The sequence below is a fragment of the Ursus americanus genome, chromosome 2, assembly GCF_024610735.1.
Source record: "Ursus americanus isolate L20-20 chromosome 2, mUrsAme1.1.p, whole genome shotgun sequence".
NCBI lineage: Eukaryota > Metazoa > Chordata > Mammalia > Carnivora > Ursidae > Ursus > Ursus americanus.
Genome location: NC_142128.1, coordinates 3,955,897 through 3,972,468, shown reverse-complemented (window position 1 = coordinate 3,972,468; position 16,572 = coordinate 3,955,897). Strand labels below are relative to the sequence as shown.

Here is a 16,572-nt window from a genome sequence, read left to right as displayed (position 1 = left end):
GTATTCCCTCTGCTTCTATCCCCTGGAAGAGATTGTAGAGAATGGTATAATTTCTTCCTTAAAAGTTTGATCACATTCAGCAGTGAACTCATCTGGGCTTGGCATTTTCTGTATTAGAAGGTTATTAATTATTGATTCAGTTTCTTTTATAGATAAGGGTCTATTCTGATTGTCTCTTCTTGGGTGACTTCAGACCTTATGGCTGAATAATACTCCATGTTACGAATAGACCACATTTTGTTTATCTACTTTTTTGTCTCCATTTTTGGGCTACCCTGGATAATGCAGCGGTGAACATTCATGTCACGTTTTTGCATAGACATGTTTTTTGTGCCGGCGACAAGCCGAAGGGTGAAATTGCTGGTTTATTTGGTAACTTTGTGTTTCACCTTCTGAGGAACCGCCCAACTGCTCTCCCAAGTGGCTGTACCATTTTATATTTCCACCAGCAGCCTGTGAGGTCCCAGCTTCTTCCCCAGTTCCTCCCCAGCACCTGTTACTGTGTGTCTTTTTGATGATGCCTTATTTCTTGGGGAGGAAGCCGTTCCAGTGGGTACACAGCGGTGTGTCACTGTGGTTTTATCTGCGGTGCGTCACTGTGGTTTTATCTGCGTTTCTCCTGATATTGAGCGTCCTTTCATATGCTTAGTAGCCATTGGTATGTGGAGAGATGCCTATTTCAATCCTGATTTCTTCATCCGGTGGTTTTGTTTGTTGTTGTTAAGAGTTCTTTGTATATTTAGCTAGAACTCTCTCACTAGAAACATGGTTTGTAAGTATTTTTTCTCCCATTCTGTAAGTTGTCTAAAGTTTTACATTTTGATGAAGTCCAAAGATATAACTTATACTTCTGGTGTTTATGTAAAAAAAAGTAGTGCCTAACCCAAGGTCACAAAGATTTAGTCCTGTTTTCTCCTAAAAGTTTTATGGTTTCTGACTTATATTTAGGTCTGTGATTCATTTTGAGTTAATTTTTGCTTATGGAGGGGCGCCTGGGTGGCTCAGTCGTCGGGCGTCTGCCTTCAGCTCAGGGTGTGATCCCAGGGTTCTGCGATCGAGCCCCACATTGGGCTCCCTGCTCCGCTGGGAGCCTGCTTCTTCCTCTCCCAGTCCCCCTGCTTGTGTTCCCTCTCTCGTTGACCGTCTCTCTCTCTCTGTCAAATAGATAAATAAAATCTTAAAAAAAAATTTTTTTTTTTTGCTTATGGAGTGATGTAGGGGTCTTTTATATGGAGAGCCAGTTGTCCCAGTATCCTGTGTTGAGAAGTCAATTCCTTCCCCACTGAATGCTCTTGGTGCCCTTGTGGGAAATCAACTGAACATAAATATGAAGAATTATTTCCAGACCCTCTGTTCTAGTCCATCAATCTATATCTGTTCTTAGACCAGTAGCACACTGTCTTGATTACCGTAGAAATCATTGTAGGAGGCTCTGAAATTGGAAAGTATGAGTCCTCCATATTTGTTGTTCTTTTTCAAGACTGTCTTGGTACCTCAGAGACCCTTGCATTCCATGTGGATTTTAGGATTAGCTTGTGAATTCCTGCAAAAAAGCCCACTGGGATTCTGATTAGGAATTGTGTTAAATCGATAGATGGTATTGGGGAGTACTGGCATCTTAACAGTGTAAATTTTTCGATCCATGAACACGGACTGTCTTTCCATTTATTTGTGTCTTTAATTTTTTTCAACAGTGTTTTATAGTTTTTGCTGTACAAGTCTTGGCACTTCTTTTAAGTTTATTTGTAAGTACTTTTTGATGCTATTGTAAATTGAATTCTTTTCATTTTTGGAGTGTTCATTGCTAGCGTGTAGAAATGCAATTGATTTTTGTATCTTGATCTTGTATCCTGCAACCTTGCAGAACTCATTTGTTCTCGTAGGTGTTAAGTAGATTCTTTAGTATATTTTCTGTAATATGAGATGATATCATCTGCAAATAGAGATAGTTTTATTTTTTCCTTTCAGATGTGTATACCTTTTCTTTTTCTAGCCAAATTCCTTGGCTAGAAGCTTCCATATATTGTTGAGGGTATGTCTTCTGATCATAGGGGAAGAACATTTAGCCACCAGTAAGTATCATGTTAGCAGTGGATTTTTATGGACGTGTTTGTCAGTTTGAGGAGATTTCCTTCTGTTCCTGGTTTGAGTGATTTTACCATGAAAGAGTGTTAGGTTTTGTCCATTAGTTTTTCTGTCCATCAAGGTATTCGTGTGGTTTTGTCCTTTATTAATATAGCACATTACATCGATTTTCTTACACATCGAACGAACCTTATATTCCTGGAATAAATTTCACTTGGTTACAGTGTATAATCTTTTTTTATATGTTTCCCGATTATGTTCATCTATATCTTCCTAACGGATTGACCATGTTACCATTTAAATATGTCCTTCTTTGTGTCTGGTAACGGTTTTTGTCGTAAGGCCAATTTCGTCTGGTATCCAGTGTAGCCTCTTCAGCTCTTTCTCGGTTGCCATTTGCGTGGTATGTCTTTTCATCCTTTGACTTTCGGTCTCTTTGTGTCGTACCCTTCTGTTTTATATCTTTTGTGCTTTTCCTTGTCTGTTCCTCCTTTACTGCCTTATTTCCTGGGGAGGAGGCAGGAGCACAGGAGGCTGGGCGGGAGTCAAGGACACAGACTTGACTCCCTGCTGTGTCACCATGTGGCAGTGAGGCCTCAGCACATGCTCCCCGCTATCTGGGCTTCATGCCTGTCCTCACCCCAAGACCTTCCAGAGAACCCCCCCCCCCCCGCCCGGGCACTGTTCCTGCTGCTTCACTGGCCTCATCAAGCATTTATCCTACAACAGGACCTTACTCACGCAACTCCAGCTTCCCCTCTCCCAAGGAAGTGTCCACCGTCCGTCACTGCCCTGTCCACCCGGCGCTCCTGCGCCCTACACGCTGCCCCTGCAGTGTTGGATTGGACCTAGGTTTTCTGATGGTTTTCTGCGGGGGGCTGCTGTCAGGTGGGGCCTCATTCCATCACACCCAGCAGCAGAACTCCAGCCTGTGTTTTACGGCCTGGACCCTAATCAGCCATGAAAGCCCCCAGCTGCCTCCCTGTGCAGTGGAAAGTCTGTTAACAAAGATTAATTAATGGGATCGTTAAGCTTTGCCAGTGGCTCCCTCCCACAGAGCGTGCCCCCTCCCAGCCCGGCTGCGCTGTAGCGGCTGCCTCTGTTGGGCGATGGGGCTGGGCCTCCCAGAGGAGCCCTGGAGGGCAGGCTGCTGGCTGCCCAGGGGTCAGTAGGCCTGGGGTAGTAAAATTGGGGATCTGCTTCTGGGGGGGGGGAGCAGGACAGGATGGGCAGACATGGGCGGGAAGCTAACAGCTGGATATGTGCCTGTGGTGACGGTGATGGAGGTGTTGACAGAGGGTGCCCCAGGGTGCTGAGCGGGTCTTCTCAGATGGGAGACTGCGGGTTTCCAGGTGGGGGCCAGGAGAGATGGTGCTCCAGGCAGAGGGGCCATGAGAAGCAAAGGCCTGCAGGTTTGAAGGGATGGAGCACAGCTGGGTATTGGAGAGAAGTTTGTGTGTGAAGGAGCCCAGCAGCTTGAGGGTTTGGATCGAGCCTGGGCCCTTGTCTGTGGGATGGGATGAGCCTCAGGGGTGGCAGAAGGGGGCCAGGCCCCAGGGCTGTGTGAGTTGTAGTGAGGCCTACCCTCTGAAAGGGGGTGGGTGCCAGGGACCTCCCAGCTCTGAGAAGCGGCACGAGGAAGTGGAGGAGAGGCCCCGCCAGGCTTGGGGATTTCATGCGGGCTTTCCACCTGCCTCCCCTGGACCTGCTGCCCCCGCGGGCCTCAGGCCTCCCCAGCCTGCCCTGGCTTCTGGGATTCCCACGGGGCACATAGGAGGCAGAGGGGAAGCTCACGTGGGGCCGGGCAGGAATCTTCACATAACGAGATAATGTTCTTGGGGGGAGGGGGAGGGAGCAGAGTCTGGGCAGCCACGGGGTGGGGTGGGGGCGGCTTTGGGACAGCGGTGGGGCCCGCAGGACCTGCCACTCACAAGCGTGTGGCCGGGTGAGTCCTCCTCCTCCTCCTCTGGGCCTCAGGTGCCTCTCCTGCAAATGAGAAGCTTCCATTGGAGGAGGGGAGGGACTGTGGCCTTCTGCTGGTGGCCAGGGTGTCTGGGTGGGTGGGAAGTGGGGGTCCCGGGAGCCCCTGTCCACAGCCCCTGCCCTCGTCCCGCACACAGGCACGGAGTTTGAGTACACTGACTCGGAGAGCGAGGTCAAGGTGCGGAAGCGGTCGCCTGCCGGGCTGCTGCGGCCCAAGAAGGGACTGGGGGAGCCAGGCCCCTCCCTGGCCTCGCCTGCACCCAGCGCCCGGGGCCCTGGCCCCACCAGTCCCGACAAGGCCAAGCTGGCGGCAGAGAAGGGGCGCAAGGCCCGCAAGCTGCGGGGCGCCAAGGAGCCCGGCTTCGAGGCGGGGCCCGAGGCCAGCGACGACGACCTGTGGACACGGCGGCGCAGCGAGCGCATCTTCCTGCACGACGCCTCGGCCGCCGCTACCCCCGGCCCCCAGCAGCGCAGCGCCCGCGGCCACCAAGCCCAGCCGCTGCGGCAAGGGGGGCCCACTGAGCCCTCGCAAGGACACCGGCCGCGCCAAGGACAGGAAGGACCCCAGGAAGGTAGGGGCTCCGTGCGGGGGTGGGGGTGGCCCACGGGAAGGGACCCCGACTCCCGGGCCCTGCTCCCCCCAGCTGCAGGGGCCCCCCTTTGGGCGGCAGGCACGGAGACCTGGCCTGAGGCGCTGAGCACCCCTCCCTTACTGAGGTGCCCTCACCTCCCGTCTCTCATGTGGAGGTGAGGTGCGGGGACCCCAAAGGAGAACAGCCAGCCTGACATGCAGTTATCAAAATACTGAACTCCCCGCGTGTGATAGGGAGGACTTCCGTGTGCTCCTCGAGAAAGGTCTCCCACACAGGTGCCCGTCGCCGGGTCAAGTAAGTGCTGTCGCGTCGAGTGATGAGCTTGGACCCTAGGTCAGGGTCTCTGTGGTTACGGCCACGTGCTACGTGGTAGTGATTCTGTTGGTGACAAAGTCTGACACTGTCGGTCCTACTGTGGTGCGTGGCCTCCACCCACACCTGGAGGAGAATCTCAGTTCTCCAGAAGCGAGTGGAAGTCATAACGCCCTGAGTTCTCTGCCTGGGCTCCCAGCTGGAGAATGCTTGCTTTCTGAGCACTCCAGGACATGCAGACCTGCTCCCCTCCTTGCTCGGGCTGCTAGGAAGCTCATGGCCAGTCGTCCCCGCTTTGAGTGGTTGCGTTCAGACCTAACAGCCAGCGCTCGGCAGTGGGCTCCCCGCCCCCGACCCTGACGGAGGATGATCTCTCGGATAACTAGGACGTCACGATGGGGTTGAGACTCAGCACTGATTTCCCGTAATGGGGGCTAGTGAGGAAGGGGCCGCATTTGTGGGTCTTCCGCGGTGATTCGTGGTCACCTGTTTGTCCACGGATGAAGCCCTCTCAGCTTTCCCAGGCCTCAGAGGGAAGGTGTTAGAATAGTACGGAATGCTCGTGATGATCTCACCAGGTGGTCCGCGATAGGGCCCAGGCAGGCTCTCACCCCTTTACCACCCATACGTCCTTTATTGGTAAAGGGAAACCTGTTTTGTCCGCCCATGACCCTTCTAGCAAGGACTCCCTGGAGTTGGCGGAGGGCCGCGTCCCACAGGACCGTCCCCAGCCCACCCCCACTTCACACACCAGTCCCGGGGCTCAGGTTGTCCCTTTGCTTCTGACCGACGCACTGGCTGCGTAGTGGGGGGTTCCCAGGACCCGCTGCTCAGGGTCGATAATTCCCCGGAGGGACGCACGGAACTGGGAGGCACTTTCCTTACTCTGACCATTTATCAGGAAGCACACAGTTCCGCAACAGCCAGATGGTAGGGACGGGGCGGGGGGGAGGATGTGGTACTTCCCTGCCCTCTCCAGGTGCTCCCGACCGGGAAGCTGCCCGAGTCCCTCAGGTAGGGCCTTAGGGGGGGCTTCATCACACTGGCACGATTGATGATTAACTCAGACCCTGGACCCTCTGCGCTCTCCGGAGGATGTGGGCTGGAGCGCAGAGTTCCCGGCTTCTCCTCCTGGCTTGGTGTTTCTGGTGAGCGGCCCCCATCCCGAGGCTAGCTAGGGACTTCCCGCAGTCACCTCATTAGGACAAAAGACGCTCCTGTGATCCAGGAAATCCCAAGGGGCTTAGGAGCTCTGGGTCAGGAACCAGGGGCTGAGACCAAGTATATATTTCTTACCATGTCCCTGTATCACGAGACTCTGTGAGGTGGGTTACTCATATTAACTGCGCTTTGCAGGTGGCCTTGTCACCCCCCTCTGCCACCAAGGTCATGGCAGCTAACAGTCATCCAAGCTGAGCTTTGAACACCCCTGGGCCACACTGGCCCCTGGGCCCTTTGCCAAGATGCAGCACCTTGTGTCGGGGAGGGGAGGAGGGGCTCGCCCAACCCCAGCCTTGTGGCGACACAGTGAAAGACTAGAGCAGAACAGGCTAATTATCCACGAAAGGAGAGATACCAGATAGCATGAAATCACTCCAGGAACAACCAGCGTTCGTAGTTTTGTGAGATACACTTTCGTATCCTTTTTAGACTTGTACCTTCCCGTTTGCCATCAGCCTTATTTTACTTTTTCTTAAAAAAGATTTTTATTTCTTTATTTTGGGGGGGAGGGGCAGAGAAAGAGAGAGAGAGAATCCCAAGCAGACTCCCTGCTGAGCACAGAACCTGAGCGGGGCTTGAACTCAGGACCTTGAGATGACAACCTGAGCCAAAACCACGAGTCAGATCCTCAACCAATCGAGTCACCCAGGCGCCCCTGGAGGTCTTTTCTTAATAAAAAAAAAATAAGGTTCCCAGAAAGGGGCTTTCTGGTCAGCGGGAAAGACACAGTTATCAGCGTTGTGTGATTAGAACAGTGATTTGGAGGATGCAGAACAGGGAAGAAAACACAAGTCCCCTCAGAACTTGGCTTGCCGTCCCCCCGCCCCATGTGCACAGCTGCAGAGACGGACGCCGCAGGGGGAGCTCTGTATTCACAACAGACGCTTGGGGGAAAGGCAACAGAACCACGTTACAGACGTTCCTTCTGCCCCCGGGGTGCCTTCCGATCTCAGAAATGTGAACAGGATGAAGGCACACGTCCGAAACGAGAAAGCAGAATTATATCTATTCCCCCCGCAAATGGGGATCCACGCCGAGTACCTCCTATCCCTGTACCGTCGTCTGCTTTGTCCCTTACGATGCCATGTGCTGGGGATGTCACTCGTCTGGTGGGAAGCCGTGACTTTCGCTGTGGTCTTTTTTAACATTCGCCTGGGATTCTCTTTCTGTTTCTTCATTTCCCACATCCTCTGGTCCCTGGACTTGGTGGTTTTGTTTCAGGAATGTGTCTTTTCAAAAGCATAAAGTGACCCCCCCCACCCCCGCCCGACCCTGCCGCCTGCCCATCGCCCCTGGGTCGTGCAGACCATAGCCTGAGCTTGCTTCTTGCACCAAGTACCCCCACTTGGTTCTTCCCGCAGCCGCCCGCCTAAAAGCTTGTAACTGGATCTGTGATGGTTTCCCTAAGGTCCCAGGATGGCAGGCTGTTGGCACTGCTCTGCTCCGAAGTGCAAAGCCGGTGGGCGCTCTGGGACCAGTTTCCAGGCCGCTGGGGTGTGTGTGTGTGTGTGTGTGTGTGTGTGCCCACACGCATGTGGCCCCTCCCACCCCACCGTCCCTGGGGGGCTTGGAGCTGGGGTGGGCGTGGCTCTCCCCTCATTGCTGGGGCCGAGGCAGTCGAAGGTTTCCGCCTGCTCCTTCTGGAACGTGCCCGTGGAACTAACCGGTACTGTTCTGTTCTTGCGGCGTCACTTGGAAGAGCAAAGTGGGGGCCGCCTGTGCATCCATCGCTGGGCGGTGGTTCAGTGACCTGCGCCCGCCCCCAAACGCACACATAGCAGCCGCTGAAGTGAGGCAGTCTCTGTGTATATCAGACATACTCGCGGTGGGGGAGGGGGTGCAAAGCAGGAGTTTTGGTAAATTCCCATCTGTGTTTAAAAAAAAAAAATACCGTGTGTGTGCAAATGTGTCTGTGTAACCTGTTTACGTGGTTGTAGTGCTGGTGGAAAGTTCTGGAAGGATGCGCCAGGCAGCCCCTAGTGATTCTGGTCAGTGCTGTGTACTTGATAGGGTACGCTGGACAGGAAGTTGCGCCTGTATGCACTTTGGTACTTCTTTTTTCCTTTTTACAGCAAGCAACATATAGTGGTAATAAAACAGTTAAGATGAAGAACAGACATACTTGCGGAAAGGGAGGGGAGGTGTCTCGTTCCCCTCCCCGGAGGGCGAGTGGTGGGGGAGGACGGCCTCTGATGGCACCTCTGTTGCTTCCTCACCCAGAAGAAGAAGGGGAAGGAGGCCGGCTCAGGGGCTGCGCTGCCCCCACCCCGTGTTGCCGCCCTGCCCCCCGAGGCCCGGGCTCCCCACACCAGCCCCCCGGCCACTGCCAAGAGGAGCAAGGCCAAGGCCAAAGGGAAGGAGGTGAAGAAGGAGGTAAGGCTCGCCGTGCCTGAGAGCGAGGTCCCCGTGGGACCCCCCAGATGGGGGCAAGCTGCCCACACGCCGTCTAGCCCCCGGCCAGGCTGCTCATGCTCCGACCCGCTTGTGTCTGCAGGTGCGGGCTCCCCACGTGCAGTCATGGCCATCTGGCTCACGGGCCCGTGGTGCCCTCCCTCTGGCCTGCGGGGTGGGGCCGGCTGCACCCCCGCTGCCCGTGTGGCAGGTGCCCCTGCGGCCTGTGAGCCTGGGTTCCCAGGGAGGGTCCTAAGCCGCAGGACTGGGCATGGCACGTACCGAGCCGTTGGCCTGCTGTGCTCTGTCCCCAGAATCGGGGGAAGGGGGGAGCCGTGAGCAAGCTGATGGAGAGCATGGCTGCCGAGGAGGACTTCGAGCCCAACCAGGACTCGAGCTTCTCTGAGGATGAGCACCTGCCTCGCGGCGGGGCCGTGGAGCGGCCGCTGACTCCGGGTAAGTACCCGCGATGCCATGTTGGCTCCAGCCGGCGGTGTGGGGGTACAGGAGGTTCCCCTGCGGGGGGAGGTGGGCGGGGGCTGAGCTAGCACGAGGAGTGGGCGCCTGCAGGGGCCTGGGGTTGGGTGGGGCCTGGTGTGTGCGGTAAACCGAGAGAGGCCCATTTGGCTCTGATTTGGTAAGCTGGTGGGGGCGGGAGCACAGCCGTGGGGGAGGAGGAGGCAGAGGCAGGTGGCGCAGGCTTGCGGGCCGTGGGCAGAGTCTGGTCTTTGCCCTGATGAAACTAAGATGCTGTCAGAGGTTGTAAGTGGAAGGTCAGTGCGGTCGGGTTGGTTTGGAAAGTGCTCTCTGACTGGATTGTCGAGGACGGATGGGAGGGGCCTCGAGGGGGACAGGGAGTCCAGGGAGGAGGCCGTTGTGGGGATCCCAGCGAGAGATGATGGGCTGCAGCGCCATGGGGCAGCACGGAGGGAGATGCGGTGGGTTTGGGCTAATTGGGAGGGAGAGGGGGGCTGTGGGGTGGGTGGGCTGTGTGAGCAGATGAGAGGGGGTGCGGATGGGTGGTGGTAGGGTGGGCACGGAGGGAGCAGAGGGAGATCCTGTGCCGTGCTTTGCTGACTGGAGTCTGGGGTGCCTGGAGTACGTCCCAGGGAAGCGATGTAAGCCTGGCACTTGGACCCAGGGGTCTGGAGCTTGGACGAGAGGCTGAGGCTGTGAATTGGGTGGGGCAGGTGCGGGGCAAGAGGATGAGCCTGGCCGAGGCACGTCTTCGCCTGGTTGGGAGTGTATCAGTCAGCTGTTGCCGTGTGACAAACAGCTCCTTGGTGGTAGACGGCAGTAGGTATTGTGTGGGCTTGTTCCCACAACAGCACAATGGCTTGAGGGACTGCTCTGCTCCTTGACCATGCTGCTAGAGGCCCACAGGGCAAGTGGGAGCTGATGAGGCCTCTTAAGGCCTAGGTTCAGAATCGGCACTTGATCAGTCCTCCCCTCATGCCACTGGCCAGAGGAAGTCAGGTGGCCACACTTAGTGTCGAGGGGTGGGAAGTCCATTGCACCCACGGTGGGGCTGTGGTAGGGGGGTGGGTGCAGGCAGCGATGGACAGGTGGGCTGGCTGTTCTGTCCACCCCGGCGAGCTGTCTGGATTTCTCTAGCCTGGTCACAGAAGGGTGGGGCCGGGTTCAAGGTCCCCTGGGGCAGGAAGAGTGGGTCTGGGGGTCCAAAGCAGTATGGCTGAGGCTGAAGGAGGAAACTGAGGAGCGTCTGGATTTAGGGTGCCAGGAGTAGGTGGCTTTTAAGCCAAGGGTAGAGGCAGCTTTGGGATGAGGACAAGTGAGGAGGTGGGCCGGGACCAGTGAGGGCAGCCTCGCCGGGAAGTTTGGCTAGGGGGGTTTGGCTTCCACCGGAACAAATGGCATTCCAGGTGGAAAGTCGTGGCGGTTTGGCCAAAGGGGTAGCAGCGGGGGGCTGATGACCTGGAGCCTCCTGCCTGGACCCGAAGGGTGGTGGTCTTTGGGGTAGAGGAGGGGCAGCACGTGCAGGCTGTCACCCCTGGTTCTTCCCCACTTGGAATCTTTCCAGAGGCCTGGGTCAGGATGGGAGGGGCTGGTCGTGGCCCCACTGCATGTCCCTGCACGAGGCCTGTCTGGGCACATGGGGGGCACACACATGGCCTGCAGAGGGGGAAGGGAGGCTCCGCGCAGGGAGGGCGGGTCTCCTGGCTGCCCCCTGGCTCCAGCCCTGCCTCCCCGCCGACCCCCCTGCAGCTCCGCGCTCCTGCATCATCGACAAGGACGAGCTGAAGGACGGCCTGCGTGTGCTCATCCCCATGGACGACAAGCTGCTGTATGCCGGGCACGTGCAGACCGTGCACTCACCGGACATGTGAGTGGGGGACCTGGGGGACTGGGCGGGGGGGCAGCACTGGCCTGAGCCCGAAGACCCTCAGCCAGTCCCGTGCCCGGGGTGCCGGGCCTCTGTGGGCAGGTGGCTTTGCTTCTCTGAGCCTCGGCTTCTGTGTAGAACCAGGCAAATGGCCCCGGGGGGCCGGCGCTCTCTGCGCGAGGGCCGAGGGGGATGTGCTGGCCTCTCTTGGACCCGCAGCCCCTCGCTTTACAGCAGAGGAAACCGAGACCCGGAAGGGGAGAGACTTGCCCTGGGTCTGTATAGGGCGTCAGCAGACCCCCGGCTCCGACGTCACAGCTGGGTGGTCTGGGAGGCAGAGCTGGCGCTCGGGCGGGTGGCCAGGAGTCGAGGGGCAGGGGTCCCTCTGGGAAGGTCCACGGTGCCTGTCCCCTCACCCCACATGTGCCGTGGCCTTGCAGATACCGTGTGGTGGTGGAGGGCGAGCGCGGGAACCGGCCCCACATCTACTGCCTGGAACAGCTGCTGCAGGAGGCGGTGAGCCCGGGCGGCGCGCCCCTGGGCGGGTGGGTGGGGGCCGGTCCTGGTCACCCTGCTGCTCAACTCTTGGCTTCCCCAGATCAACGACGTGAGGCCGGCCTCCACTCGCTTCCTGCCGCAAGGGACCAGAATCGCGGCCTACTGGAGCCAGCAGTACCGCTGCCTGTACCCGGGCACCGTGGTCCGAGGTGAGGTCCCCCCGGCTTCCTCTTGCCTCTTTCAGTCGCCCCCCCCAACCCTGATGGGTGCAGACACGAACGGCAGTGCCGGCTCGCATAGCTGAAGGCTTACAGGGCCTCTGGGCCGGCGCGGTTCACGCAGTCCTCAGGCCCCAGTGCTGAGTGTGCTCCCGTCGGTGCTGGCTTCACACCCAGTCCTCGGGGATCCTGCCATCTTCACAAATGCCGTTGTGGGGGGAGTTCCCTCGGTTCCCACGTGAGTCGTGCGATGGAGCGGTGGAGCCGGCTCGTTTCGTGCGGATTTCGCTCAGCGCTGTGGGTCTTATCCCCGACACTGACGAGCGAGGTCGGCTGTCCGATTCCACATGTGGACTGAGAGAGGGGACCGTGGCTCCCCGGTATGGTTGGGGTGCTGTTAGCAGAGTAAGAGATCGAGAGCTAGGCAGACGAAAATAGCAGGAGCCCCAGAAGATGTAGGGACAGTTGTCAGACACCCAGACAGCGCCCCCTTAGCTGCTGCGGGCCCAACGCTTCCGGGAGGCGGGGATGTGGATGTTCATTATGTCACAGAAAACACCCCCCCCCCCGACCAGCTGCCCAGTACAGCGCTCCCCGCAGCCATCTGGCGTCCGCATAGACGCAGAAGGTGGGATCGGGGGGGAGCCGGGCAGGAGGGCCTCTGACTGTGGTAACAGTTCATTGTGATTCAGGTCCCCTACGGCTTTCTGGCCCCCGGACCACGATGGGGTCACTCTACGGACTCCCCCTGGTCATCCCTCTGAGAACCCCATCTCTCCGGCTTCCGGGCCGCGTCCGTGCCTTTCTCTTCCTTGTTCCCATTCCCTCGTCGCTTTCTGAGAAGGGTGCAGGAGGCAAAGCCCTCCAGCACGCGCGTGCCTCAGCGCTCTCTCCGAGCCCGCGCTTCCGAGATCCTTGAGCTGGGGATAAAGTCTGGGTTGGAAATGATTTTCCATTACTGCTTCAAAGTCACCAGTCTGCTGTTATCTGGCTTCTGATGTTGTTGGAGAAGTTCGATGCCGTGATTATAGCCACGTCTTTGGAGGAGACTTGCCTCTGCTCTCTGGAAACGTTAGGGTGTTCTCATTCCTAGATCTGGAATTTCATGTGGGTTTGCGTGTATGTGTCTGTCTCCGTGTGCGTGTGTGTGTGTGTGTGTGTGTGTGCGCGCGCGTGCGCATTGCTGGGGATTTTGGGGGCGGAGGGCTCTGTGAAGCAAATGTCCTCTGTTCCTGGCCGCCCGCACTGCCCTGAGAGCCACTCCCTGGGGCTTTCACTCCCAAGCCGGGCTGCCTGCAGTGCCTGTATCTTTCTTCCTGTCAGTTATCTGTTTCTTCACCATTCTGTTCTACCTCCCCGGAGCTTTCCTCCGCTAACCCTGCCCTTCTGGCCCTTCATTCTCTTGAATTTTTGAAATTCCTGCTGTCACGTAAGAATTCCTAAGTTTTTTCTCAGTCTTTTTTTTTTTTTTTTAATGTTTGTGTCTTGTCTTCTTGTTTTTATATTATTTTGTTTCATATCCTGTTGCTTGTGTTGTGTCACCTTTTTCAGACTTCTCAGTGAATCTGCTGTTTCCGTGTCAGGTTCCCCCAGCTCCCTTGTCTCCTGAGGCCCCCTTCTCCCTCTCGGGGTCCTGTTCTCTTCTTTAGTGTCCCCTGACTTCTCTGGTCCATGTCTGCCTCTCCTGGGAGGATGTCCTTTTGGCCCTGGCATTCCGTAGGAAGCAGATCGGAAACCGTGTGCGTGGCAGGCGTGTTTTGTGGGGACCCCCGGTTCCAGCACCCGCGGTGCACCTGCTGCCAGCCAGCATACCACCCATGGCCCTGTCCTTGGGGTCTGGCTGGGCATCTGCATGTGGAAGCTGGGTGGGGGTCACCGCCCAGCCGCCCCAGGTGTAACCCTCAGCCTGTCCAGTGTTGGGGTCCCCTGACCTCTGCCTTTAGAGGTGCGGGGCACCTCCTGGGCCTGAGCCTTGCGGGGCTCCCTTGTGAAAACTGGCCTCCTTCCAGGTCCCTGAGAGCAGCTGGTTGTCTGTGAAACGCCACGCTCCCACCTGTGCCAGCCCCTCGCCCGCTCCCTCTGTCCCTTGGGGTGCCTGCCCTTGCCTCGCCCCCTGTTGCTTTGGGGAGGCTCTTGGGGGAGGGTATTGGGAGTGAGGCAGGATGCCGGAATGGGAATGCTGGTGCTCCTGCTGGGACCACACGATCTGAAGCTCACATTCTGCACCACTGTATACCTGTCCTTGCACATCTCAAGCCTAGGGCTGCTTACCGTCTGGTTTCTGACCCCCTTGTGCTCCTCAGAGAGTGGGGTCCACTGGCCTCCCTGACCCTGCCCCTCTGCCCACAGGCTTGCTCGGCCTCGAGGATGATGGGGACCTGATCACTGTGGAGTTCGATGATGGGGACACGGGGAGGATCCCCCTCTCCCACATCCGCCTCCTGCCTCCTGACTATAAGATCCAGTGTGAGCCAGCCCTGCTGCCCTGGGCGGGGGGAACCCCACATCCACACCTGGCTCCCCTCTGAGCCTAACTCTGGGCTCTGGCCACCGTTTTACACCCATGGGATGGCAATGGCAGGAACCATGGGTGGGGCTCCCAGAGTGGGCGTTGGGCAGGGGCTCTCGGGGCTCCCCAGGCTCCCCAGGCCTGCATCGAGGCTGGCCAGTCACCATCACTGAATGTTCCATGCTTCCTATGTCCACAATAGCACCAAGTTCCCACCTCGGTCTTGAGTGTAATGCAAAGCTCAGGTTCCAGGTGGGGAGTGACTTCCAGGGCTCCCGACTGGAGGCAGGACTGCCTGACTTCTGGGGTTCCGTGGTTTTGAGCATCTTCCGGGGGGAGGGGGAGCCTTGGCTCATTCGAGGAGCCCCCATGGAGCTTTCTGTGCCTGCAGACACCTGACTGCACCCCTGCCACCCTCCCCAACCATGCAGCCCCTGCAGCAGGCCAAGCAGGGTCCGCGGCGGGGTTATCCAGCCCCTGTCCCCCGTGACAGATGATGCTCGGGGGACCAGGAGAGCAGAGACCGGGCCTGAGCCACCGTCTGTCCTGCCCTGCAGGTGCGGAGCCATCCCCCGCCCTCCTGGTGCCAAGCGCCAAGCGCCGCAGCCGGAAGACCAGCAAAGACACCGGAGACAGCAAAGATGGGGGCACACCAGGGTCCGAGGAGCCCGGCGCCAAGTCACGAGGGCGTGGGCGGAAACCCAGCACCAAAGCCAAGAGTGGTATGTCGGCCCCAGCTCGGCCTCGGCCGAGGCACAAGGGCAGGTGCGGGAACACCTCTGTGGGGACTGGGCCACACAGCCACTGGGACCCGGTGACAGATGGGGAAACCGAAGCTCTGGGGGGCACGTTGGTCTGTCGGGGGCAGAGCGGTGGTTCGGTCTAGCATCCAGGGACAAGTGCTAGGAGCCGAGACGGCCAGGGACCGTGCTGGGGTGACAGTGACTTGAGAGCCCAGAGCAGACGCTGCTCAGGAACGGGCAGAGCCGGGCTTGAAACAGGGCTTTCTGGCCTGCGACCCTGGCCTCACATAAGCTTTTCCCTTCTCTCTTCTAGATAGAGCTGCCGTCTTAGAGGAGGGAGGCCCAACAGAGGAGGTCCCCAGTACCCCGTTGGCCCTGGAGCCCATCAGCACCCCGAGTTCCAAGAAGAGCCCCCCAGAACCCATGGACAAGCGGGCCAAAGCCCCCAAGGCTCGCCCAGCGCCCCCACAGCCCAGCCCGGCGCCGTCGACCTTCACCAGCTGCCCGGCTCCTGAGCCCTTTGGGGAGCTGCCGGTCCCCGCCACGGCCCTGGCCCCTGCCCCCCTCGTCACCATGCCTATCACCATGCCCGCCACCCGACCCAAGCCCAAGAAGGCCCGGGCTGCAGAAGAGGCGGCCCCCAAGGGCACCCGGCGGCCCGGGGAGGAGGCCGAGCTGCTCGTCAAGCTGGACCACGAGGGCGTGACGTCGCCCAAGAGCAAGAAGGCCAAAGAGGCCCTGCTGCTGCGGGAGGACCCAGGCGCCGGGGGCTGGCAGGAGCCCAAGGGCCTCCTGGGCCTGGGCGGCTACCCCCCGGCCGCAGGCGGCGGCGAGCCCAAGGCCGCCCGGCCCAAGGCCACGGATGGCGACCTGGCCCAGGAGCCCGGGGTCGGGCTCGAGTTCGAGGACTCGGGCAACGCCAAGAGCCCAGACAAGGGCCAGGCAGAGCAGGACGGGGCCGAGGAGTCGGAGAGCGGCAGCAGCAGCAGCGACAGCGGCAGCAGCAGCAGCAGCAGCTCAGAGACCGAGGGGGAGGAGGAGGGCCAGGGCGGCGGCGGCCGGAACTGCAGCGCCTCCAGCTCCAGGGCCTCGTCGTCCTCGTCCTCCTCGTCCTCGTCCTCGTCGTCCTCGTCGTCCTCGTCCTCCTCCTCGTCCTCATCCTCCTCCTCGTCCTCGTCCTCTTCCTCCTCTTCCTCGTCCTCGTCCTCCTCGTCCTCGTCCTCCTCCTCGTCGTCGTCCTCGTCCTCCTCCTCGTCCTCCTCCACCACCGACGATTCTTCTTGCAGCTCCGACGACGAGGCAGCTCCGGCCCCCGCGGCCGGCCCCTCCGCCCCGCCGGCCCTCCCCAGCAAGGCGCCCAAGCCGGCGGGCAAGGCTCGCTCCTCGGCACACTCCCCGGGCAAGAAGGCCCCGGCGCCCCCGCCGCAGGCGCCCCCGCCGCAGCCCCCGCAGCCTCTGCCGCCCAAGGCGCAGGCCGGGGCGGGGGCCAAGAGCCGACCCAAGAAGAGAGAGGGCGTCCACCTGCCCACCACCAAGGAGCTGGCCAAGCGGCAGCGCCTGCCGTCCGTGGAGAACCGGCCCAAGATTGCCGCCTTCCTGCCCGCCCGGCAGCTCTGGAAGTGGTTCGGCAAGCCCACCCAGGTAGCCGAGGGCGGGGCTCTGCCCTTGCGTGCCC

General features: G+C 59.0%; 1 protein-coding gene across 1 annotated transcript in view; it reads left to right on the top strand.

Annotated features, from left to right (window-relative positions):
- TNRC18 (trinucleotide repeat containing 18) overlaps positions 1–16,572 on the top strand; it is an 85,204-nt gene that overhangs the window by 64,533 nt on the left and 4,099 nt on the right. The window contains 10 exon segments of the mRNA XM_045813394.2: positions 4,206–4,522; positions 4,524–4,640; positions 8,415–8,567; positions 8,900–9,041; positions 10,812–10,929; positions 11,370–11,445; positions 11,528–11,636; positions 13,995–14,111; positions 14,712–14,876; positions 15,211–16,538. Coding sequence (XP_045669350.2) covers positions 4,206–4,522; positions 4,524–4,640; positions 8,415–8,567; positions 8,900–9,041; positions 10,812–10,929; positions 11,370–11,445; positions 11,528–11,636; positions 13,995–14,111; positions 14,712–14,876; positions 15,211–16,538 — 2,642 coding nt within the window.